The sequence below is a fragment of the Archocentrus centrarchus genome, chromosome 2, assembly GCF_007364275.1.
Source record: "Archocentrus centrarchus isolate MPI-CPG fArcCen1 chromosome 2, fArcCen1, whole genome shotgun sequence".
NCBI classification, from domain to species: Eukaryota; Metazoa; Chordata; class Actinopteri; order Cichliformes; family Cichlidae; genus Archocentrus; species Archocentrus centrarchus.
Window position 1 is genome coordinate 15270360 of NC_044347.1, and position 24598 is coordinate 15294957.

General features: G+C 44.6%; 1 protein-coding gene across 1 annotated transcript in view; it reads right to left on the minus strand.

Moving 5' to 3' along the window:
- The window catches only part of LOC115790792 (Krueppel-like factor 7), a 48703-nt gene that overhangs the window by 12495 nt on the left and 11610 nt on the right, over nt 1–24598 (minus strand). Inside the window, exon 2 of the mRNA XM_030744741.1 lies at nt 8531–9158. Coding sequence (XP_030600601.1) covers nt 8531–9158 — 628 coding nt within the window. The remainder of the gene's footprint in view (nt 1–8530; nt 9159–24598) is intronic.

Here is a 24598-nt window from a genome sequence, read left to right on the forward strand (position 1 = left end):
ATTATCCAGAGGGGCTACAATCAATAGATCAACTGCTTTGTCAAAACTGAGAAGAGTGTTTGTGTAATGTAAAAACAGGGGTTGTTGCCAATACATGGGCCAGCTGTTGTAGATATTCACAGTTTATGTCAGGCAGGATCCAAACTTTATTTCTTATTTCTCCGTGTGAAGACCGAGTCCAGTTTCATGGCAAAACTGTCCTAAGAGCCAAAACAGCATAAAATTATTTGCCAAATGGACTTGCTCAAGCAGTTTCTATCAAACATACTCCGTGTTGTGGAGCACCATTAAGAGGAATTATGTAAGGTTTGACGGCGGGAAACAGAAGTGTGTTAGGTTAGAACAGGGACGAGGTGAGAAAATGGTGAGAAAATGGCAAAATAAATGCCAAACCAAACCACCAAATGAATACAGATTGTAATTCATTTAGCTTCCTTTTATTTAAATATGGCAGAAATACATGGAGAACCTCAAACTGCCGTAAGATACCTGCTTTAATTCTCCATAACTCATGACCTCTTTAAACTATATATCACAACCTTGACACAAGCAGTTTAATCTAAGCGCTATTTTCTTTCTACTGCCTACATTTACCAACCAATAAGAAGCGTGCAGCAAGCTCATGGTGCAGTTCAGCTGACAGGGATTTTGAATGATGATAAACTTCCGTTCTGCCATTCGATGGATCCGGTACAGTACACCTGTCCTCAGGTCTTCTGTTAAATGTAGCTCTTGTGGTGATTTAGGTTCAAACTGATGGCTCTTTCTAGGCTGGACTGAGTGGCCTTCCCTTGTTTTTTTTTTTTAATTTGTCTGGTCCATTGGGGTTTTTTGCAGTTTGAATGTAATGTCACTCATTTGGTTTGTTCTTATTTGTTCAGCCACTGTCTGACTCTTTTAGGGACCCATTCCAGGATCAGAATCAGCAATATAGCTCCATTATATTCAAGGCAAACATCTCTACAGATGATATCTTCAAAAGTGAGCGATGCTAAAACAATCTGGATGGACAGATAGGCCTACAGGGCAGAGGGAAAACATGTATATTTGATTTCTGGGCGAACTGTCTCTTTAACAAAAAGCTGTAGAGTTTAAAGTGCTTTTGGTCTAGATCCAGAAATTAGTCTTGTCCCCTTCCATCCATCCCAGAAACACCCAGAGCTGCAGGTTTGGGCCATCCGACTCCGGCCAATGAAATTCCCAGGAGGCAGGAATGCCTGAATGTGTTGCCTAGCAATGGGATCAAGGGGGTGGGGTGTGTGTGTGTGTGTGTGTGTGTGTGTGTGTGTGTGTGTGTGTGTGTGTGTGTGTGAGAGAGAGAGAGAGAGAGAGAGAGAGAGAGAGAGAGAGAGAGAGACAAGGGGATGGGGGGTGCAGTGAAACATGAGGAGGCAGTGCAGCTGGCTGGATCTGGCAACGGCACGCCGCCATGCCACCGGCCAATTACCGAGCACGCTGGCAGAGCACGGAGGCAGTTGCCTAGCGACGGTAGCCGTAGAGCTGTACAGGGCAAGAGGCGGGAGGGAGGAGGGAGGAGCGGGGCTGAGGGGGCGATGGTGGTGGTGGTGGTAGTAGCAGTGGTGGTGGTGCACGAGGAGGAGAGGGAGGGAGGGAGGAGGGAGGGAGGACCAGAGCCTGCAGCTGTACATAACCACTCAGCTACCGACTCTTCCAACGATACACTGCCCTCGTTGCCTAGTAACAGACCCCCCCTCCCAAAAAAAAAAAAAAAAACTCTCCCTCCTCCGCTCTCTCTCAAGATGCCCAAACAGTCAAGTGGAGCAGGTACACACTCGCCTCTGCAAACAACACTGGACTGGAAAGGCTACTTTTAAAAACACACACTGCGACTGATTGACAGCTTTAAATGGCCATCAGTAGCCTAATCCACTGGATTAGCCTGAACCCAGCAACATAATCTGATTACCTTCTGTTACTTTTGGATTACTTTGCCTGTATAATGTAGATTATGTAGCTAAGTGGATTATTGTTATGATTTAAAGAATCAGGATTGTGGACAGTTGCGCGCTGCTGTTTAAAACAATGATTTATTCTGTATGATTTAATAAAATTCCCCATTCACTGGCACTATACGCTAATTTCAGGGAAGAAATGCATACAGTCAAAATGCTCCACCCCCTCCATCTTTAAAAATGTCTTTTCATTAAATTTATTTTAAAATAATCAAATGAGCACTCACATATTTCCCATCCATAATCTGATAACTGGGTGTTTCCTGAGTCACTGTAATCCCATTAAGTGTAATCTGTTACTTCCGAATGCTCAAACACACACACTCACGCACGCGTTCTCTCCAGCCTCTCAGGTGCCAGTGTTGAAGTTAATTACATTCCCTCCATTAGCCGAAGCTGAAGCAGGGCATTTGGGTCTCAGAGGTCATTACAGAGGCTCTCGGAGAGGCGGCTTTATAGGCTCCTGCCCCCAACTAGCACCGCGGGCTTGGGGATGAGCGAGGGGAGGAGACAAAGATGAAATATGGAGGAAGTAATGGAGAAGTGAAGTGTGTTAGTAAGAGATGTTAGGGTGGTGGGAAAGTATGGCATGAAGGGTCTCTCTCTCCCTCTCTCTTTTTTTTTAGATAAAGGCTTTATATTTTCTAATAAAATGATATATTGCAATGTTTAAAAAATAAAAGGGGAAAGAGTCTGTCTGTGGTTGTAAAGGCCAAATGAGTTTCCATCATAAAATCATAAAAAGAGATTATATCAAAATTCTGCGGTAGATGGAGCGGCTATTATGGTAAGAGCATCCTATCATTGTTTTAATAATAATAATGTTCAATTAATACTCGTCAAATAAAAAAAATTCATATATCCAAGTAGACTACTGACAGCTCTAAATGCTCCTTTTCAGATGTTTTTTTTCTACTCTTTTCTACATATGATGTCACTTAGAGCTGATACTCCTAATATGGTCACGTCAGCCACATAAGCCCACCCACCTGCTGTTCAAACTTTCTGTTTACGAAAGGCAGCCAATCAGAAGAAAGTTTGGGGGACATAGAAGGGGGAGGGGAATTAAAATGACTGTTTCAGGCAGCGGATAAATTGAGGGGCTGCAGTGAGGCCCAGTATAAAATGAATCAGACTGATTTTCAACTGTGAGTCATAAGAGGTTTGTTTAGTAGAGTCCAGGCATAAAAAATGATGTAGCTGGAAATGAGTATAATCGATCCAAATTAAAAGCTGTTAATTGGGATCTTCTTTGATCGAGCCCTAGGAAGCTGAAGCAGCTGGACGAGCAGACCTGGAGTCGTCAGTATGGTTTCAAAAATCAGATGGGACTCCTTAGTTTGTCAGTATTACAATAACTAACAGATAAAGTAGCAGTTCTAAAAATGAAGAGCAACACTTTGCCTCGTTCTGTATTAAATTGTTCAGCCATGAAGAAAAATAAAGTGTCAAAAGAGAGCAGTGATGGAATATGAGCAGGACAGAGGGGCAAACGTGCAGAGACAGAGCACTGACAAAAAAAGACCGGCACAGAATGAGCGGAGGAGAGAGAGCTAGAGAGAGGAAATGATGGGAAACACCGAAAGAGCGACAGAGAAAAGGAGCGCGAGCACGAAGGCAGAATAACCCAACAGTCCTCGTGTTTTACCCTTCCCAAAATCTAATTGTACCACTCCTTATCTCCCATAAGCCTATTCACAAAAAGCTCTACAGGGCACTGTCATTTCAACTCAGCCCGTCTAATTCCAGATTAAATCGTTGCCTTTTCTCCGTCGGTAATTTATGGAAATAACAACTAAGAAAAAGAGGATTTGAGTAATGACATCTTTAAACTTGTCAGGATAATGGCTCAGTGAATGGGGGGAGCCTGTGGCACTGCTGTCTTTTTCTGAAGAGGGTCGCTCCACTGTACCTCCCCCCACTCCTGTCTTGTCTTCATCTACTCTTTGTTTCACTCCACGTCACTCTCTTCCTCTGCTTGGGCCATTTTTTTTTTTTTTTTCAGCTTTTGTGCTTCCTTTTGTCATCTTAAGTCGACATCACCCCCTTTATCATTCTACCTTCCTGGTTTGAATAACAAGACAGATGTTCTTTTTCAGTGCTTTTATGTTAAAGCACCTTATGTGACACTGATAGGCTCCAGGGGGAAGGGCTCCTCAAGGAAACCTGTTTTTAATGGTGCTATGTGGAACATGCAGCACTGTCATTAAATCGTTTTAATGCAAATTTTAAAATAATTTACAGGTTCAACATGGGGGGGAGGCAAGAGGATGCCACATTAGCTGAAAGATGACATCCTCAATTTTCTCTGTTAGTCTGTTCGGGTGTGCAGTGATGGGCACTTCTAACAATTAGTCAATAAGCGGAAAAAGGGAATGAAATTATAGTTGAAGTCATTTGTCAAGTCATAATATTAACTTGGCGCCATTATAAATATAAACAAACTGAAATATGAGGATGTTGACTTCAGTTGTGGCAACCTGTGGTTAATAATCGTGAAATGGTTAATAAAAGAGAGAGAAAACAAATCTGGGGATGTCAGGGGCCAAGCCAGTTCCAAACTTGGACACTTGATGGGCCAGACAGCAGACAGTGTCAGTGCAGATGATTGACATGTGCTCTCCCTCTCCTGCAGCCTTCTACAACTTCCCAAACACTCAGCTGATTGGCACTGCAGCGCTGAACTTTTCCACACTACCTAAAAGAGCTGCTCATCCTGCTGTTTTGGGCATTAGCAGTTCTTTAACTAGGCAGTACAAAGTCTTTGTGATGTCCAGTGTGGGATTGGTGCAGGCGCCTGCTCGATGAATTCACTGCTTTAAAGTGGTCATCATGTGTCCTGCCTCCAGCACGCTCCACCCAAGCAGCTCTACTGCCTAAACTACACAGAGTATTCCTAATAATGTGAATGCACCTGAAGCAGACTATTTCCTGCTGTGTGACACATGTGAGAAAGGATAAAAAATAAATATCCCAAACTAATTTTCCTAAAGTTGTTTTAAGTTAATGTGGGAAAAACAGTGTTTTTGCCTGTTTCCAGAGGTCTAAGCCTAAACTATATTCAAATGGATATCAAAGTCCCAGCTCAAAGCAAAAAGCTACCACAATACAAATAAAGTTACATATGAAAATGATGGATCATCTTGACACATACCATACAAATTTACAGCAGTGTCGATCACTGCGCCTGCAATTTCATCAGTACAGCCACCTAAGATATGGTTTTTGTCTGGTGTTTACTTCTCTGTCAGCATGATCCCACACTGCTTCAGTAATGTTGAGGTCCGGGCTCTGGGGAGGCCAATCCATGACTGATAGTGTTGCATTGTGTGTTTTTCTATCCAGGTATGATTTTAACTGCATTGGCAGTGTGTTTGGGATCATTGTCATGAAAAAAGAAACCAGATGGTGTTGCATGGTGGATCAAAATCTGATGGTACTTTTCTGCGTTCATAATTCCATCAATTTCAACAACCTCTCCAACACCACTGCAGCCTCAAACCATGACAGAGCCTCCACCCTGGTTTACAGATGGCTGTAGACACTCACTGTTGTACCTCTCTCCTGGCACCCCCCCCCCCCCCCCCTACATATTATGATGATTTTAATAAAAAAAAGTCCTGTTGACACTGAGTTTCAGTCCAGTTCTTGTGTAATGTGGCACACCTCAGCCTTTCCTCCATTCCTTAAGAATGGCCTCTTGACAGCCACCCGTCCACTGAGACCATTTCTGATCTCTCAGGTCCTGTGTCAGGTCTTTCTTAAGGACGTGGCTTTCAGATATTGTTCATTTGCTTTAAAAAAAATTTTTCATTTTATTTTTTTTTACCTCCACTTGTCCAGTTTCCTCAATCTCTTACGGACACACTGCACACCATGCTGTCATATGCCAAGATTTTAGCTAACAGTTCTTTGGGAATCACCTTGTTGGTGCAAAAATGATATTTTATATCTGTCAAACTGTGTTATGTTTGACATTTTTCATAGATTCAACTAAAGAAATTGGAACAAATTGTTTTTGCTTTTTTATGACAAGCTGCTACTAACAAAGTGCCTAAAGATACAATTTAAACTTGGTTCTTTGCTAAGTTGTCTGTTATGTGCAGACACAACGCTGGTTCATGCCTCGAGTTAGGTGTCTTTTTTTTAATGCCTTAATGTTTCATAGGTCAGTGTTAAGTGGCTCAACAAACAAACCAAATAATCATTCCTCTGAAAAGGGTCAGGTACAAGGACTGGACTGAGAATGAAAAAAAACAAACAGCCAATATCCAAAGAAAAGCTTTGAAAGACCTTCAGAAAGCCTGGAGACTACTGCTCAAGACTAATTCTTAAAGAAGATAAGGTCTGGCTGCTTGGAATAACATATAAAGAAATGAGGGCTGGCTCAAGACTTTTACACAGTACAGTAGCATCAAACAACAGTGTTATGCTCAGGTTCCTTTGGTCAGTTTAGCCTTGATATAAATTGACTCATCAAACAGCTGACACAAATCTCCAGATTTCAGTTTTATTAATTGAGGCTTCTTGTGCGGTGCTTTGCTATATGGATTTTGTGACTGGATAGCACCAGTGGCACTGGTCCCCCATAGCTGGCCCAGTTGGCACGGAGTCTAATCACAGGGGTTGTAGACACATCACGCTGGGGGAATCAATGATGGCATGTCTGTGCAAATTTGTTCCAACACGGAGGGTGTGATGTTTTCATCATCTCTAACACTCAGATGATGACTTCTTTTCAAACGGGCAAGCCAGAGCCGGCGAACGAGTCGCATCTTTGCCGGACAGCTTTGGTGATCTGTCAACCGAGCAGCGGATAAATTTAGAAGGCGGGGAAGCAACCAAATCTAATTTAAGTCGCTGTAACTTCATTTACTATGATGGACGCTCTTTGCTGTACCTCCTGCGGTTAAAATAAATAAGGAAGCAGCTATATGGCTACCTATCACATGTCAATATCCATCTCATTACACCCCCGAACGCCTCTCTCGGAGTGTGGGGGTAGAGACCAGAACGAACAAAAATAACATTGTTCTCACCTTGCCAACCAAAAGAAGACACAGAGAACGGCTCAAATAACCTCCAAGTTAATAACAGCAAACACTGACACACTGGGAAAAAAACAAACAAAAAACTCTGAGATGGTTATCCCTCATGACCTGCCTCATGGGATTATAATACAAAGTTACATTTGAAAAATATTTCCCTGCTTTTAAAAATGATCCCTTTACCACCCCTGGAAAAAAAAAAAGACAACTTCAGATTGAGAAACACTGACCTAGACTTATAGAAAGCATAGAGGACGGGAGGGCCTGAAATAAACCGAGGAAATGGCAGCCTATCCAGGTCAATCCATCCATCACTGTGCACTTACTCAGACAGAGGACAGCTCCCTGACAGAGGTCTGAGTGGTTTGGGATTGAGATGGAGGAGCGGGAGAGTTATAGCTTCTGCACCCTCCCCCATTCCTTCATGAGAAGAACCTTGACAAGGAGGACCTGCCCTGGTTTGGCTCAGAGAAGTACTTAGGTGGAAAGAGTGGGGATAAGAAAAGTGTGTGTGTGTGTATTTTTTTTTTCTTCAATCATCACATTTTGTTTTTATCTTTCATTTTGATATTTCAATATGGCACAGAGCCCGTTCTGCGATTACCGAGCTGCTTCTTCTTGCACATTTCTTATCGTTTCGTGTGCATTTTGTTCCAGGAAAGTGTAGCAGGTGGATTTTCCCTCAGTATTTTCAAGTGAGGTTATCTAAGAATTCAAAACCCCGAGAGGGTGGAAGGATGGACCGCGATAGGCCGAAAGATTGCTGCAGAACTGGCCGACATATTAAACACGTCTCCCTGAGCGGGTGAGGCTTTGAGACAGCACTGGTAGAAAAGAAAAAAAATGGTAGGAGACAGAAAGCTCATCCAAAAACAAGAAGAAAGTAGGATTGTGTGCAATAAAAAAAAGACATAAAACCCTCTTTGAATTCTCTTCTTTCATCGTCTGTGTTTGACACAGACATACTGTCCACGTCTCGCTCGGTGCGCAGTGGTCATTTAGCTTCAGGATTGAGCCTTTTTAACCTGTCACCAACAATGAGTGTCAGTCAGTTTTATTACCAGCAGGTGCATCAAGGGGGCTACCTCTTGTGAAGTGTCCTCACAGCTGTCTCGTTGAAAGCAACTTACTGACATATCTGAAAAGTTCCCAACTATAATGCTTATACTTTTTTTTTTTTTTTTTTTACCAGAGTGACCGTGAAGTGTGGAGACGAGTGTCAGGGGTGATTTGTGACAGAAGGATGGCAGCAAGAGTGAAAGGGAAGGTTTACAAGATGGTAGTGAGACCCGCTGTGATGTGTGGTTTAGACTGAAGGCAGAGCTGAAGATGTTCAATGGATAATATTGCAAATGAGTATATCAGAGGGATTGTGGATATACTGGAATAAAGGATGTTGAATATGGAGTTGCCCGTCAGGAGGAAGATCTCAGAGGAGGTTCATGTATTTAGTGGAAGGTTGTGGCGGCACCTAAAGGGAGAAGCGAAAAGAAGAAGAAGGCTTATTACCTGTATGTGTCCTCTGATGGGCCTTTAGGTGGGAGCTCTTGGTGTACACCTTTCTGCAACCATTGAATTGGCAGCGGTGGATCCTCTTCTTGTTTTCTGGTATCTCTCCAACCCCGATCACACATGCAGCCCCTTCTTCTTCATCTTTCACCCGGACAGGAAGCGAGTGTCCCGCCACCAACCGGGCTGCGCTGAGCCCCACCTTCCTGGCTACCAGCTTCAAGGTGAGCGTCCCATCAGCCGAGGCCGTCAGCGTCTGGTTGGGTTTGATGAGGTGTCGGCCCAGTTCTGGCGATGACGGGGGTGTCAGGGAGGTGACGGCGCTCAGCTGAGCCTGGTGCACCCCTTCCATGCCTTCTACATTTTCCACCCCCTGTCCTTTGGGTTTGAGGTCTCTTCTCATGGCGCCGGTGGCAGGGAAGTTCTTTCGAGTGGGGCAAAGGATCACGGGAGGTGGGCTCGGTGGTTCAGGGAGGCTAGGCAGGCTGGGGAGTAGGGTGTCTGACAGCTCTTCCTCTCCGTCCTCCTTTACGTAGGCTGGCGTTAGGAGGCCATCCAAGTCTTGGTCGAAGAGCTCCGACAAACGCTTGGGCTCTGTCTGCAGATAACGCTCCAATTCTAGGCAGGTCTACAAGAGGCAAAAGTGGGAGAAAACACTCAGTTTAGAATCAATCCAGGCAAATTCACACATTTGGTCATTTGCACGCCCTCACTCTCAAATCCCACTTGACAATTTCAACAGCCATCAGATCATCCGATATGCCTTTACATGCTGTGCAGAGAAAAAAATCTGCACGGTGCCATCCACTCACCCACACAGGCAAGCGAGTAGCTCTGCCAGCTGTCACACGCACACACACACACACACACACACACACACACACACACACACACACACACACACACACACACACACACACACACACACACACACACACACACAGATAGCCACCAAGACAGCCAGGATTACCTGGCAACTCCAGCAAGACGGCTGATTAAACACTGATTGATTGCAACCGCTGTAGTGCGGGAGAAAAAAGAGGCAAGGGGAAAGCAGGAGGAGAACTCCTAAACTGTACAGAACTCCTATCAAACAACATTTTATGGAGCTTTGACAAACCATGTGTGCACCGGCTTCCACTGAGCCAAGATAGGAAGATTTATTCAGCTGTAGTTATGGTCTGCTTCATCCCTATTACTCCAAACACCTCTCCCCGCGGAAGGCAAATAAAAAGCTGCATCCCCGATTTGTGTGAACTGGCATCCTGAGAAGTCTATTACTTTACAACAAGCTGGCAAGGTTCTAAGAAGAGAGCGAGCGACGGGAAAGAGACGCCCCGTGTCCAAGGATGAAGCTATTATGTTTGAATGGCCGGCGCCAGTTTGATCCCAGGGATCGTTGTGTTTTGCTTGTAGCCACTAACCCATTTTGACAGCTGAGATGGAGGCTAGCAGCTCCACTGGGCGCGTGCAACTCGCCACTTCATTTGTGTGTAAATAGGCACTGACAGACAGAGTAGCTAGTTCCATTATCAGGAATAAGGTTGTGCAGACTGAACGCATCAGAGACATTTACAATCTTACAGCCCCCCCCCCCCCTTTTTTTTCCTTGTTTGCACCTTCTAAAAATAAAACTGCACTTTTCCCCCCCCTTTTTTTTCTGTTTCGAAGGTGGTGGAGGATGTGTGCACGCCTGTGTGTGTGTGTGTGTGTGTGTATGGAGGCGGGGGGGGGGGGGGGGCAGTGTTGCTGAGGGATTTTTTTTTCTTCCAGGAACAAAAAGGGATGTGGAGTTTTTTTTTATTTACTGTTTACAATATTTGCATTGCTGACATCAAATTAAAAAGCTGCTCTAGACCACATCTACAGCGAGAAGTGAAGATAATGCACCGTGTCTCCTCCCTAGACTCCACGCCTACGTGTTTTTTTTTTCTTTTTTTCTTTTACCGGTGATGGCATTAAAAAATAAGTTCTTTCATGCACGGTCTGAGAGGTCTTTGCTGTTGATGGCTCCACCGAATGAGTTGCGAATTAAATCCGACGGGAGCCTTCCCACTCGTTATTCTCTCTTTCGGTGCACAATTAAATATTGACGCCGTCGAGACGTGCCGGGAGAAGCCCACGGTGGTCAGCGAGCTCTAGAAAAATCACAACCCTGCCCTGTTTGCAGCAACGCCTTTCAGCCCCTCTATCGATTGCCCAAAATCAACCTTTTTTCCCCCCTCCCTCTCCTTTTTCCTCCCGCATTGTTGTCCCTTCCTCTCCCAAGGTGAGGACTAATTATCCGCTAAAACCCTCCAGTTAAAAGGTACTTTATTCGGCAAAATGCTGAGGACTGCAAAGCAAGGTGAGTGAGCGCGTGCGCGTGCGTGAGGTAGCGATAGTTCAAGGGAGCAGAAAAGAGGATAGAAATGGATAAGCGAGGAGGTGAAGAAGGAAAAGGAGGAGGAGGAGAGTGATGGAGGGACAAGGTAGGGGAGGGAGGAGGGTGAGACAGAGCGAACGCAGGTCCTGACTTCATTTTCTCCGTGGGGGGTGAATCCTTTTTGGAAGTGTGACATTTGGCGTAACAGGATCCTGTCAGCGGGCGAGCCACGGGCCTCGCACACATGCACACACGGAAAAAAAAGGGTTCACGCACACTAAATGTTCGGTTACGACCCACGGTGATGTGCTTGGGTGTTTTGTGTGCGTGTGTGTGTGTGTGCGTACATGCATAGTGGTCTTATAAGTGTGTGCGCATACAGAATGGAAGGCGTTTGACCGCGTACAGAGGATGAAAGCGGCCCCAGGTGAGGCTGCGATGGGTGCTACAAGCTTATCGTGGGCGCTTTCTCTGAATCTGTCTTTCTTTTCTCCAGTCACTCCATCAAGGTCCTTCCCCCTTCCTTCCCTTCTTCATCCCCCCCCCCCCCCCCCCCCCGGTGGTGACATTAACATTGTTAGAGAGAAGGTCATGCAGCTGATCAGCAGATCCTGTGCGAAGTGGTGTGGGTGTACGCATGTGGCCACATGTAATTATGCCGGTTTGCTTGTGTGTGCGCGCGCATAATTTCTGCAAGCGCACGTGTGCATAATTACGCTACTCCGTGTAATTATGCAGTGCTTGTACGTGCGTTTGTGTGCACACCTACGCACAAGCATAAACTACTTGCCGGTCTTGCGGCCTAAAGTGAATGTGCAGTTGGCATCTGTGTGTGTGAAATCAAGAGCCAAAGCATCCCACAATAGCCAAGATAAAGGAACACTCATGGCCCGCCTCGACTCCATTTGGACAAACGCCGATCTGGAGAGCCAACATCAATTGGCTCTGCACAAAGCCATGGTCCATTTCCTGAAAGGCTTTCGGGATGATTCCTTCGTGGGAGCCAAGATAAGCTGAGACAATCCAACGGTCGTTCCAGCAGCCCCCCCCTCCTCCAAGCCAGGGGGAATCACTTTTCGTGGGGTAGGGTGACTTCCCAGCACGGTTGCTTCCGATCACTCAGACGTGATCCTCGGAAAGATGTCCTTATATGTTTAAATTTGGTTGAAAAATGAAAAGCCGTCCTTGCAGGATGTTGGAAAGATGGAAAGACATCTAAAATAATAAGAATAAAAAATAAAGACTTGATTTGTTTGAAAAGTGAACGTTTTGCAGGCATCTCCGTCCCAACCAGCCGTCGGCTGACTGCACAAGGGTTGTGATCAGACAAGAAAACAACAGATTAACATCACCAGATGGCAGTTTGTTTAAACACAAATCAAAAACATGTTGATGTCATTTTATATACAGTATGAGGTTGTTTCTCATTGTTGTGTTGCATGTTGAGCAGTCAAAAGTATTTGCTGCCAGTAATCAATCACTGCGGTGCAGTGGTAAGCAATGTCGCTTCACAGCAAAAGCAGCCTGGCTTTGAATCTGCTGGTTATCTGTGGCATTTGCATAGGCGCTGAGAGGGAAACGGTAACTCAGCACCAGCCACAGGACTCCTCACCTAAAGCATCTTCTTTGCTGACTGCAATCAAATTTGACCCCTGACCAGTGCTTCAGATTTTACTAAAATTGGCTTTAGACCACAGCGCAGTTGCAAAGTTGACGTTCCAACTGTTCTGCTCAAGTGGACCAAAACCATAAATCAGGCTAGTGTAGGTCATAGTCTGCATGCACAATACCAGCTCTGTGAGCTCTGTACACAGCTAGATTTATGACTTTTATACTTTGTCATATTTTTAAATATATATTTTAGTTGCACTTCTTGTTTGTGCTGTGTTGCACAAATATTATAGAACCCAGTGATTATTTTATAACTTGCACATGTGCTTTTCTAACTGTGACTTTCCAGAGTCATCATAGATAAAAAGAAAACTATCTAGAAGTGGAAAGAACATATATGGGAACAATATCAGAAATGAGAATTAAATGCACCATCTTTTCTGATTCATGCAAACTCCACACATAAAGGTCCGTGCCAAATGGTGGATTTGAACCCAGACCTTCTCGCCGTGAGGCCAAAGTGCTAACCACTGTACCAACATGCCACCCCCAACTGAAAATCAAGTTGAGTTCAGGCAGCAGGAGTTTGTTTGTATTATGTATGTAGATGACCGCTCCTAGGGAGGCACAGCATTAAAACAGGGAAGGAAATGCAGCTGTTCCATTATTATCATACAGCCTACTGCCTACTCCAAGAACTCATTGGGAAACTATTCTGTGGACTGACGAGAGAAAAGTTTAACTCTTTGGAAGGTTTGAGTCTGGTTCTGCTCTGTACCAGAGAATCCTGATGGAGAATATCTGGCCATCAGTTTGTGTCCTGAAGCTCAAACTGCAACGAGACAATGATGCGAAGCACACCAGCAAGTCCACCTCTAGCTAAAAGACGAGATGACGGTTTTGGAGCAGCCTCATCAGAGTTCGGACTTAAATGCAATTGAGATGCTTTGGCGTGACCTTAAACAGGCCGTTCATGCTGGAAAACCCTCCACTGGGGCTGAATCAAACCAATTCTGCAATTAAGAGTGGGCCAAAATTTCTCCACAGAGAAATGAAAGACTCAGTTACTTTTCCACATGAGGCCAGACAGGCTTGCATACCCCTTTTCATTTAATGAATAAAATCATCAATTAAAAACGACATCTTAGATTTACTTGGGTTATCTTTGTCTAATATTAAAATCTGATTGTTGATCAGAAACATGCAAAAAAGTTAAGAAATCAGGAGGGGGGGCTTTTTCACAGCACTGGGAAAACTCCAACAGTATTCAACCCAAGTGGGCACAGTGTGTAGGTGCTTTAAGACAAGTGTGTATCCTTTGGCTTTCTTATATCAATATTTGTTATTACTACAAACTAAAGATACTACACAGAATTAGTTAATTGCTTATTAAGATTAAGTTTGTTCATTTTACCGCAGTGGTTCTTGCCAGTTTTTTTTCTGACTGTAGTTGTTGATTTGAACACAACACTCTGGTTAATTACAGTAATTATTTCTAGCTGTGACTTCAGAATGCAGATAAGCTTTGCAAGAGCCCAAATATCATCTAGGTTGAAAAGTAACTGTTCCTATCAGAACATTTAGCACAGAAATGTTTGAAATGAGTTCAGCAGCGCCCAGGATCAAGTCTGCATCGGGTATGGGCCTTGTCTCTGTACTGCATGTGTTTGCACCCGTGAGACTTCCCATTTATGTACCAGTGAATGAGAAAGCACGCTTCAGCTTCCAGAATCACAAAGCATCACAAACATATCAATAAAATACAAGTGATGAAGTCGGTTTAATGTAAATTTCTTTGACTGAGCTCAAATTAGTCGGGTTAAATTGGCTTCCTTCCTCCTCCTTTGCTCCCTTTTGTTTTACTGCGCACACACTGAAATCACACATGCACCGCACACCTCTGGTTAGTGAGGCTTAAAATACAGCAGGTGTGATAAATATTCGCTGATCACAAGACACGCACGCTTTTCGCAAAGCCGAGCAGGCTGAGAGCTGTGAACCAGGCCCGTTTCACTCACTTGCACTCTTCACACTTTGACTTTTCTCGTTTTCTCCTCCCTCCCTCCCTCCGCCTTGCTCTCTCTCTCCTCCCCTCTTCCACGGGGGCCCTCGGCCTGGCAGCTGAGCCTCTCTCTCCATCACCTCCCTTCACATTTGGCCTGCGCTGAGCCGCCTGCCATCACCATCAAAGCGCATGCTGCCTCCCAACTGTTAGCACCCCACTACGCTGCTAATAAAAAGCCTGGGTTATAAATATGAACAGAAGAGCATGCATAATGCCCTAAAGGAAGGCCCAAAACACCACTAAACAGATAAATGTAATGGGGTGGATACGGCTCATTAATTTTAGGATGATCGTGTTTAGTTTTTACAGATGCCTTGATAGAGACAAGGTGCTATGAATAATATTCAGACCTGATGCTAGCAGAGTTGAAAAGGGCAGGGCTATAAGGAGGCCCTGAGCAGGAGGGGTGATGCAGAACTATTGTTAAATACACTGAGGCTGCGAGGGGGGAGAGATGCTGTCACATCTTTTCAGAGATGACCCATCATTCCCTGCAGCACCTTCTTTGCAGTGTTGCATGGATTTTTATTTTTGCTCAGAATTCAGACGTGGACAGTTGATACAGAGTTGACGCACTTTGTGGAATCTGAAGATATGACTGTCATTAGTTTTACATCATTTTTAATGTCTTACGTTATAATGAAAAGCTCCAGATTCAATATACTACCCTATGATCTTTTTTGCCTGGATTTATATGAGAAGATTGATTTGGGGGGTTCCCATGATGCACTGAGTGTTTCTCTTCATTCACCTCCTTTTACTCTGTTTATACCCAACTCTGCATTTAATCATTAGTTGTTTTTAATCTCTGGCTCTCTTCCACAGCATGTCTTTTGTTCCATCCCTCCCCTCAGCTGACAGATGACTGCCCCTCCCTGAGCCTGGTTCTGCTGGAGGTTTCTTCCTGTTAAAAGGGAGTTTTTTTCCTTCCCGCTGTCACCAAGTGCTGCTTATAGGGGGTCGTTTTGACTGTTGGGTTTTCTCTGTAATTATTGTAGGATCTTTACCTTACAATAAAAAGCACCTTGTGAATTGGGGCTATTTAAATAAAATTGAATTGAAATTGACCATAAAGATTTGATTTGAATCAAAAAGTCAAAGCTACAACACTGTGTACATAATTACTTTTAAAGCTGATCCCATATAACACTGCAAATCCCAGATTCCACAGTGATCAACTTCCAGCCTTCCTGAATTTAATCCTTTTTACTATCGTGGTGTTCAAAGGGTTATTAATACTGCTGTATAATAATACTTTTGAATATATCTTGTAGTTTGTGTTTTGTGTGTGTCTGTGTGTAGTAAAGTATAGCCTAACTATCAGTATGCTACACTGCTTCATTCCTGACTGCAGTCACCACTCTGGTTGGTTCACTAAGTGACCTGTACTTCGAGGAACCTCCATCAACTACAGCTGTTGCTGTCTCAGTTTAGGATTGTGGGTAATGTAGTTCTCGTCCACGATATGATGGATAAAACATGTGTTTGTCACAGCAAGGTTGAGGATCATGCAGACTTGGGGTTTTCCACAGCAGCACACACCCCTGTTTCACAATGTTGTAGCTCGCAGAAAGTCTTCTTTGGATGGTTACAGTATTGTGGCTCATAATCAAAATTCCCATAGGGAAACATGAACGGGATTTTTCCTTCTGGAACCTCGCAGTTGGGCTCTGTGGGGACTGGCTCATTTTTGAAGCCAGCCTCAAGTGGCCATTAGAGGAACTGCTGCTATTGGCACTTCTCCCCTGGCTTTATTTTTCTTGGATTGAGGGCAAATTTCCTTACATTTGTTTAGAAAAAAGTTTACCTGCGCCCCCCCCTCATTTTGAGTTTTTGTGCTAACCAAAGCTGACCTGTTACATATTTACAGATGTGAGTCACATCTTTAGATGGGTGACTTTTAAAAGCTTTCCTCAGAACAAAAATACTGGTTGCACAGAATGTGCTTTTTGATTGTCATCCAAAAATTTGAAAAAGAAAAAAAAAAAAAAAAAATCCTCTTTGTCACCGACATGACACACTGATTATTTGTTTTGGCCATTTTCATATGTAGCAGGAGTTTGATTACTCATTTTAAAAGCGAGTAACATTCATGTCATGGATGAATTAACATAGGCTTCTCCCACAGCTTTGCTCCTCTGCCTTTTGTTGTTTCACATCCAAGTGACAGTCTGTTTATTGCTTCTTGTATGCTTTTGTTTAAATCGCACAATGTCATTGGTCACAGAAAATGGGGCGGCCTCGGCTTCTTTTCACGGGGTGTGAATGCAATAACGCCGCGCTATCGGCTGTGATTAAAATCCCTCTGAGAAATTAATCACAGTGTTACCCTACAGGTAAGTAACAATCATATCAGTTTTTGCATCTCGCCTGCAGCGGACCAAGTAACCAAATTATCTTATCCTTTATTTCTTTTTCTTTGGATTTCATCTGATGACACTGTTTTTTTATTTATTTATTTGTATATTTTTTACTGACGCATTGGTCACAGTCATCTTTGTAATTCAGCGACACACTCGGCGCTTCTGTCGAAGTAAAAGTTCGGAGAGCAGTCTTTCGCACAGTACGCTCATTTACGAGTGTGTCTGCGCCCACGTGTGTGTTTTCCTGCCAGAGTGTGTTATAAGGTCTGTGTCTCGCATTGATCCAGTGAGCTGGGCTAGACCATCACTTTGAGGTGACAGCTAAATGACCAGTAGCCCGAGGCGGCGGCCATCTTACCAAAAGCTTTTGTGTGTTTGTATGTGTGTGTGTGTGTGTGTGTGTGTGTGTGTGTGTGTCTTTGCTAATCGATACGAAATGATACCATGCAGGAGCTCATCAGCAGTGGCCGTCGCAGCTGACAGAGACAGTAATCTATAGCTTCACTGAGCAATACTCACCACCACCACCACCCAATCCCCATTGCACACACACACACACACACACACACACACACACACACACACACACACACAAACTCTCCAAAAAGCACGCCCTCTCGACTAAGCTCCCCTTCAGGGTTTTTGCTCCTTACTCGCTGGCCCCCAGATTTCAGACTCCTTGGAGAGCAGCACAGCGTCATCGGCAGATCCCAGTTGAGCGGGTAACCTGCCTACAGGGCCAGAAGGAGGGGGGGGAAGGATGGAGGGGGGGGTGGGAGGTGGGGGAGATAAGGCCTCATTTTCCTCTACACCGATCTGAATAGTGGAGCGCCCTCGTGCTGCTGTTATTCTCAATGGAGAGAGCAGCAGGGGGTGCACTGTTTGGCCAGGAGGGATCTTAGAGCTCCTGGCGCCCCGACAGGGCCACGAAGCAGCGAAGCAAAGGAGAGACAGAGGGAGAAGAGACACAAAGAGAAAGAGCTGAAGGGGGAGAAACTGAGTTCAATCAGAAAATCAGAGAGAGGAGACACATGTGACAGACAGGTGAGAGATGAAGTAACAGGCCTCAGTATTTGAGAAAGAAGCAAAGAATAGAGTCGGCAAGTTTAAGAAGAAGTAAAGGAAGATGCAAAAAAAGAAAAAGAGGGTTTGGAGATTGGAGCGGGGAGGGGGGAGAGAAAGATATGAAGCTTTAAATGCCACAGACAGGAGACAGGCGTCCTCCTCTTCCTCACTGACTAACAGCTCCATCTCTCCAGGCAGCCGAGCCTCACCTAGCTTCAGATAACACACTACGGAAACAGCTTAATTACACACACCGCCTTATCAGGCGACATTAGCCTCACAGTAATAATCAGAGCCGCCGTCAGCCCCTCCGTCAAAACCTGGCAACGCAGCAGCTTGAGGCGGGTTTACACAGTGTGGGCTTCAAGCTGATAACAGACACTGCCAGTTGTTAAATCACAATTTGCTGACAGAGTTTGAGGGAATAATGCACATTTGGTTGTTAACCTGACACCTCCTTTATATGCAGTCAATTTTTGTTTGGATGGGCGCTCTAATAGGCACAATGGCCACTCGAAGCTGTTTATAGGCACTATTTTCTGTTGTGATTTACTGGACTCACTTTCCTTGAATCCAGTCGCATTTTTTCATTGGTTGCATTCACTGAGCGGCTGCACCCTTCACAGCGCAGTAAGAGAATAAGGTTTAGTTTGCTGGATTCGAGTGAGACGTCTCCGCTGTAAGCCCCCCCCCCCCAAGTTATCAGAGCTTTATGGGACACGTGTGTGTCTGTTTGTGTGTGATCTTCAAAGCACCTTTCATCTAGCAGGAAAGCCACAATGATGGAGCACTCAGAGCATAAAAACCTGGTGACCTCTGCCTAATGGAGCAGAAAGACATTTCCCACTGCTTTCTCCGAGCAGACGCAACAGAAAGGGACACATCCACATCACCCCGACACCGGGGACCTCTCCTCCCCCACCGTCCCTGTTTACCCATAACACAGGAACACGGATGGCAATAAATAAATAACTAAAGTGACAAAAACACCACACGGGCCGCTAACTGTTCATGCGTGTTGTCAACCTTCCTGTTTGGACTTCCAAATCGCCACATCCTGATGTTTAGTTAGGGCCAGTCTGAGCTGTATATAAAAGATGGACACGGCCAAGGTGACATCACCCACCAGTTTATGGATTTACTGCTTTGAAGCCTCGCTGCAGCCATGTTGGTTCAGAGAGGCGGGAGCGGTAAATTATCTGACGCTGACAAGCTCAGTCAGCAAGGTGCATCCACAAACTGTATGGATGAGATAGCTGCTAATTAGGGCTAAAATGCATGGACATAATAATAATAATAATAGTAATAATGTGTTTATTGTCATTGTGTTCATTCTCCCCTCAGCCCCAACCTGTCACAGCAGATGGCTGCCCCTCCCTGAGCCTGGTTCTGCTGGAGGTTTCTTCCTGTTAAAAAGGGAGTTTTTCCTTCCCACTGTCACCAAGTGCTGCTCACAGGGGGGTCGTGCAATGTAAAGTATCTTGAAGTGACTCTTGCTGTGACTTGGGGCTATATAAATGAAACTGAAGCAAGTTGAATTGCACATGCACAACAAAATTGGATGAAATCCTATCAGTGCAAACATGTACAGGTTTTAAAAAATATGTCCTTGAAAATATATACAAAAAAGGCAGTAAATGTATATGCAAGTCTCTAAAAGTAACCATAAAAATTCCTAAAAAGGGGAAGTAAATCACACATTGTGCCACATGCACGGGACATTTTGCATTCTGTGGGCATCCATTGCACGGTTGATTGTATTAAAATAATAGAATAATAGAATAGAATTGGAGCACAGACTTCCTGCATTGTTTAATAAAATTAACCACACAGCGAGCCATGTTATTGTCAAATAATTGCATTAAAATTACTCCAAAAGGCACCAACACCACAAAGAAGGTCAAGAGGCCCAGTTCAGCGATTTGATTTAGCTGAGGCGAGGAGTAGCAGGCAGCTACCAGCTACAGCTGTCACTCAAAGCACTCACAGCCTTTATCCCACATGACTTAAAAATCTCGTAACTCTGTTAAAACAAGACCCCTTCATCTCAGATTTCACCACCTTTCCTAAAAATGGGTTTATTCATCTTATAATGAATTTTGGAGTGTGTGGGATAAAAGGGAAAAAAAAAAATTGCAACCACTCCTACCTAGAATTGCTGACAGAATCATTTTGACCCCCTTGTAAAAATGCTGTGCTCAACATTCGGGGCACGCCTGGTTGTCTAGCAATGCATATTGTTTACACACATTTTGATACGAATGCTTCTATAACATGAGCCAGAGCTAGCTCGATTTGATTGATAGTTAGATAAAAGAGGCAGTTCTTCGAGCAGGATGCTGGACCGGGGCAGAGTGGAGAAGAGTAGGGTGGAGTGTGGGGAGGAGTGGGTGGGTTGCTGGCTGTGCTGAGCAGCAGAGCAACTGTAACTGAACTGAGCAGAGAGTTCAGATTGTGGAGATGTAATTGGTGCAAATAAAGAGTGAAATCCAGAGAAGGTTTCAGGGCCCGAGGAGCCGAGCTGAGGACGGCTGCAGACTGAGGCGGAGTGGTGGATGAGAGCGAGGCTGCAGGTGAGGTGGAGAAGTGGATGAGATGATAGACTTTCTTTGTTCTACTCTGTTTTACTTTGTTCTGTGATACTTAATGCATTAAAATGTGTTGATTCTTATATACAATCCAAAAGCCTTAAAATCATAAATACGTATTTTATATATGTTGAATTTTTTCGCATAATTAGAAAAATTCCATGAAATTAATAAAACTTTTTCAAGAAATGATCTCTTTACCATTCCAAGTGTTAAAACCCCTCCAGTGGGTCTATGGGTTTGGACTATCGGCGGTTCTAGCAATAAGCCTTTATCCACTTAGAGATTAGTTAAATATAAATGAACCACCTGCACACATGTAATGAAGCGGGAACTTACCTACAGGGACCATAATTGTTTTTGCACAAGGCTGTAAACATGCTTATTTCTGCTGCAAATTTGGGCATTTTAACATGGGGATTGACTACATTTGGAGCCAGCCTCAAGTGGCCATTAGAGGAACTGCAGTTTGTGGCACTTCATTTTTCAGGCTCACAGGGTGCCCCTTAGTTAGAAACTGAACTTGGCCATGTGACCATGTTTTGTCCCAACATGGTTGAGAAGTCCCCGGAGTACTCAAAAAAAAAAAAAATCAAAATGTCCAGAAGAGCTGCTAAGTGGGACATGAGGGCTGTCTGTGTCAATTTGCTAACTATAGAAGGCTCAGTTAGTTCAACAGCAAAAAGAAACACAATGACAGGTTCAACTCAGTTTCTTTAAGCTCCAGGCTCTGATCAGATCTGAACTTTTGGCAGATCGGTGACTATACACACAGCCTTCTCCTAAATATGGAAGCCAGCATTGCTTTAAGCAGTTTATACAGTGCATGACAAGTTGGCATGTGACTTTTTTTTTATGCACATTTGCTACTGTATCCTTACAGTAAACAACTGCTGCCACATTTGGATAATCCATCTTTTCCACCGCAGACAAAGCGACGCACGAAGCCTCTAAATGCCGAAAGTACCTTGACAAGTAAACACATTGAACTCGAGAAGATCTGCCGACCTTGAGAGCGATACAGACGTTATTAAGAGGTCTTAGCGCTCGGGATACAACAAGTGTACTGAATATAAAGACCTCTCCTGTTCCATCTAAATAGCTTGTGACAAAGTGTGGAAAATGTCTTTGTTCTGGCATTAAGTCGAGGATAGGAGAGGTGAGGGTGAAATCGGATAAAGAGAAGAGAAGAGAAGAGGAGAAGAGAAGAGAAGGAGCATCTTGAGACTGAAGATGAGGAATGGAGGAGAGGAGGATGAGATAGATGCAAAAAGAGGCAAAAAAAAAAAAGAGAATAGCGGGCCATGGAGGATGGGGTGTATAATCCCGATGACTGGAGCCGTGTTGCACTCACTGGGGAGGGGAACTCTGTCTCTCTTTAACTGGATTTGGGTGAGCTGCTGTTTATCGGCGTATGAGTCGCCAAGCGCTCCCTCTCAGCCGTCAAAACCATCCTAATCTAATCTGGAGACATTTCAGCCATTTGCTTTCAACACAGCAGAGTGCATACGGTCACGCTTGTGCGAATGTGAATGAACCATAACACACACAAACATATATATATATATATATGGGTGTGTATGTGTATGTGTGTGTGTGTGTGTGTTGGGGGGGGGGGGGGGGGGGGGGGGTGTCAGAGACAACAGTGGTTTTACACCGGGGTTAGAGCAGTTTGCGGCAGGATTTGGGGAGTCTGTGCTCCGGATGTGGGGACCCCATTGTGTGCGGCAGCCTGGCTAATCTTCATTACCGCACACAATGACGGGGCAAGAGAATGGGGCCTTGGCTGGAAAAGGCACGGAGAAACAAAAGAGCGGCGGGCAGCGAAAGAGAGGGGAGGAGGGCCGAAAATAACAGAGGGTAGAGGAGAGAGATAAAGGGAACAGTGAAGCGGAAAAACTCTGCTTCCTCCTCATACAGTACCAGTCAGCGAGGGCCGTTCGGTACCCCAATCACGTCCACACACCGTGAAGTGCAACTGTGGCGCCGTGCCCACACTGATAAGAGCCAGAATGGTTCGTTTTTACACGCTGAATAAGAAGCCACCTTAGTTTTGTTTTTTTCTTTCCGCAGACTCTGTTTACCCCGCTTTTGCCTCGCAAGTGTTGTGCAACTGTGTGGCTGGCAGAGCCACAGTTTAAAGTCTTTGTCCCTCATTACAACACCAAATCTGAGGGTTAGCTAAGAAGCAAAAAAAAAGTGGAGGAGGAGGAGGGGTGGCAAGAAAACAAGCGTGAATAGCGAAAGCAGGTCAGTGGCACAGCCGCGCGAGGCCAAGGTGGATTAGCGCAGGGTCGCAGACGTGTTGCGCGCGCGACTGGAGGGAATCTGCGAAGTTACGCAAGAGCGTGCGCATCCCTTTACGCGCGTTTGGAGCCGCGCAAACAGGAGGTGGGGTGCTGTCGTTCTGTCTTTATTCCAGCTGCAGCGCCTTCAAAACAAACCTGAGCGACAAAGATTAGCGCAAGCTGCTTAAAATATTGAAAGACGTCTCCTCGTCACCACCGCCGCTTTGGGCTCTCCTCCAAGAGATAGTGTAGTGAGCGTGTGTGTGTGTTTAGGTGGTACGAGGATGGGAGGAGGCAGCGCGGCAGGCTGAACTCATTCACCCTTCGGTGCAGAGCGGCTGGCTTTTCAGCGGGAAGCGCTAGCGGAGTGCGAGGACTTTTCACCCCAATTTCATCACGATAATGTACGGCTGTGTGGCGGAGGGGAGGGGAGACGCACTAAGAAAGGTGTTAGGAACTCATTGACTTTGGCCTTCAGGTTCCGTGTTAGTGTGTGCGCGCTTTAAGTGATGCGCCGCTCCCCCGAGAACAGCTTTCAGCACGAAAAAGCGGGTGATTAGAGGGCAAAGGGTAAAGCCCAGATTAAGAGCTGTGTTAAGATTTTGGGGTTAAAGTTTAAAGGCTGGCAAATTAATGTGTTTTAAATTAACGGCAGGTCATGCCAGTTACAGTGAAATGTTTTCAAGACAGGAACAAGTGCGCGTGTTTACGCGCAACACCTGCTCCACTGAATATTCAGGAAAAAAGAAAACAGCCACTTTTCTCTCTCACACACACATGTAAACCTAATAAACCCTGCCTGTCTCTGTCTCTTTCTTGCTTACACACACACACACACACACACACACACACACACACACACACACACACACACACACACACACACACACACACAGAGCAATGAAAATTATTGATGTGCTCTCTTATAAAACAGTGGCTGCTCCCTGAAGTATTCCAGGCAACATCACAGGCTGAAAATAGCTGCCGACCCAAATAACTTTCCCCGCCGGAACGGAGAAGAAGCCAGACCACAGCCACCGGCGACTGGCTTTACTAATTGGCATCATTTTACAATGAAATAATATCTGGGGCAATAGACTGAATAACACACAGTGGTAAACTGGCGAGCGGGAGCGCGTGCCGTCTAGCCACACGGGCGGGGTGTGATTTGGGGAAGGGTTCAGAAAGGGAGGGTCAGGCGGAGGGTGGGGATGCCTTCGTTCCTGTTAGCATAAGTTATCAAACTGTTTTCCTCTGAAAAATAAGCATGAGGGAATTGGGTAGTGAAACATTTATGTGACACCATCAGTTTAGTTAAAAGACGGAGATAAACACATCCACAGCAGAGGGTTGTAAATGTTTTTAAGTCACAAACTGGTGTTTGCTAAGATTTGACACAGATCCCCACAGAGATAGTTTGTTTTTATTGATATAGCATTGAATAATGTATTTCTATCTTTTTTTTCTTTTTTGGCATTTAAACATGAGGAGAAAATAGAGAAAATGTGAATAAAAAGGCTGCAGGAGCCACATTCACACACATTTAAGCAAGCACATTTCAGCTCTGTGTTTCAGTTTGAAGGATAAAATTTTAAAAAAGACTAAAATATTCTGTGAAATGAGAATACAAAAATCTCCCCATTGAGTCATTTTTGTCTATCAGGCATTTGAAAGAAATCAATAGGGATATTTCTGTTTATTTACAATTCAAATCAATAATGTT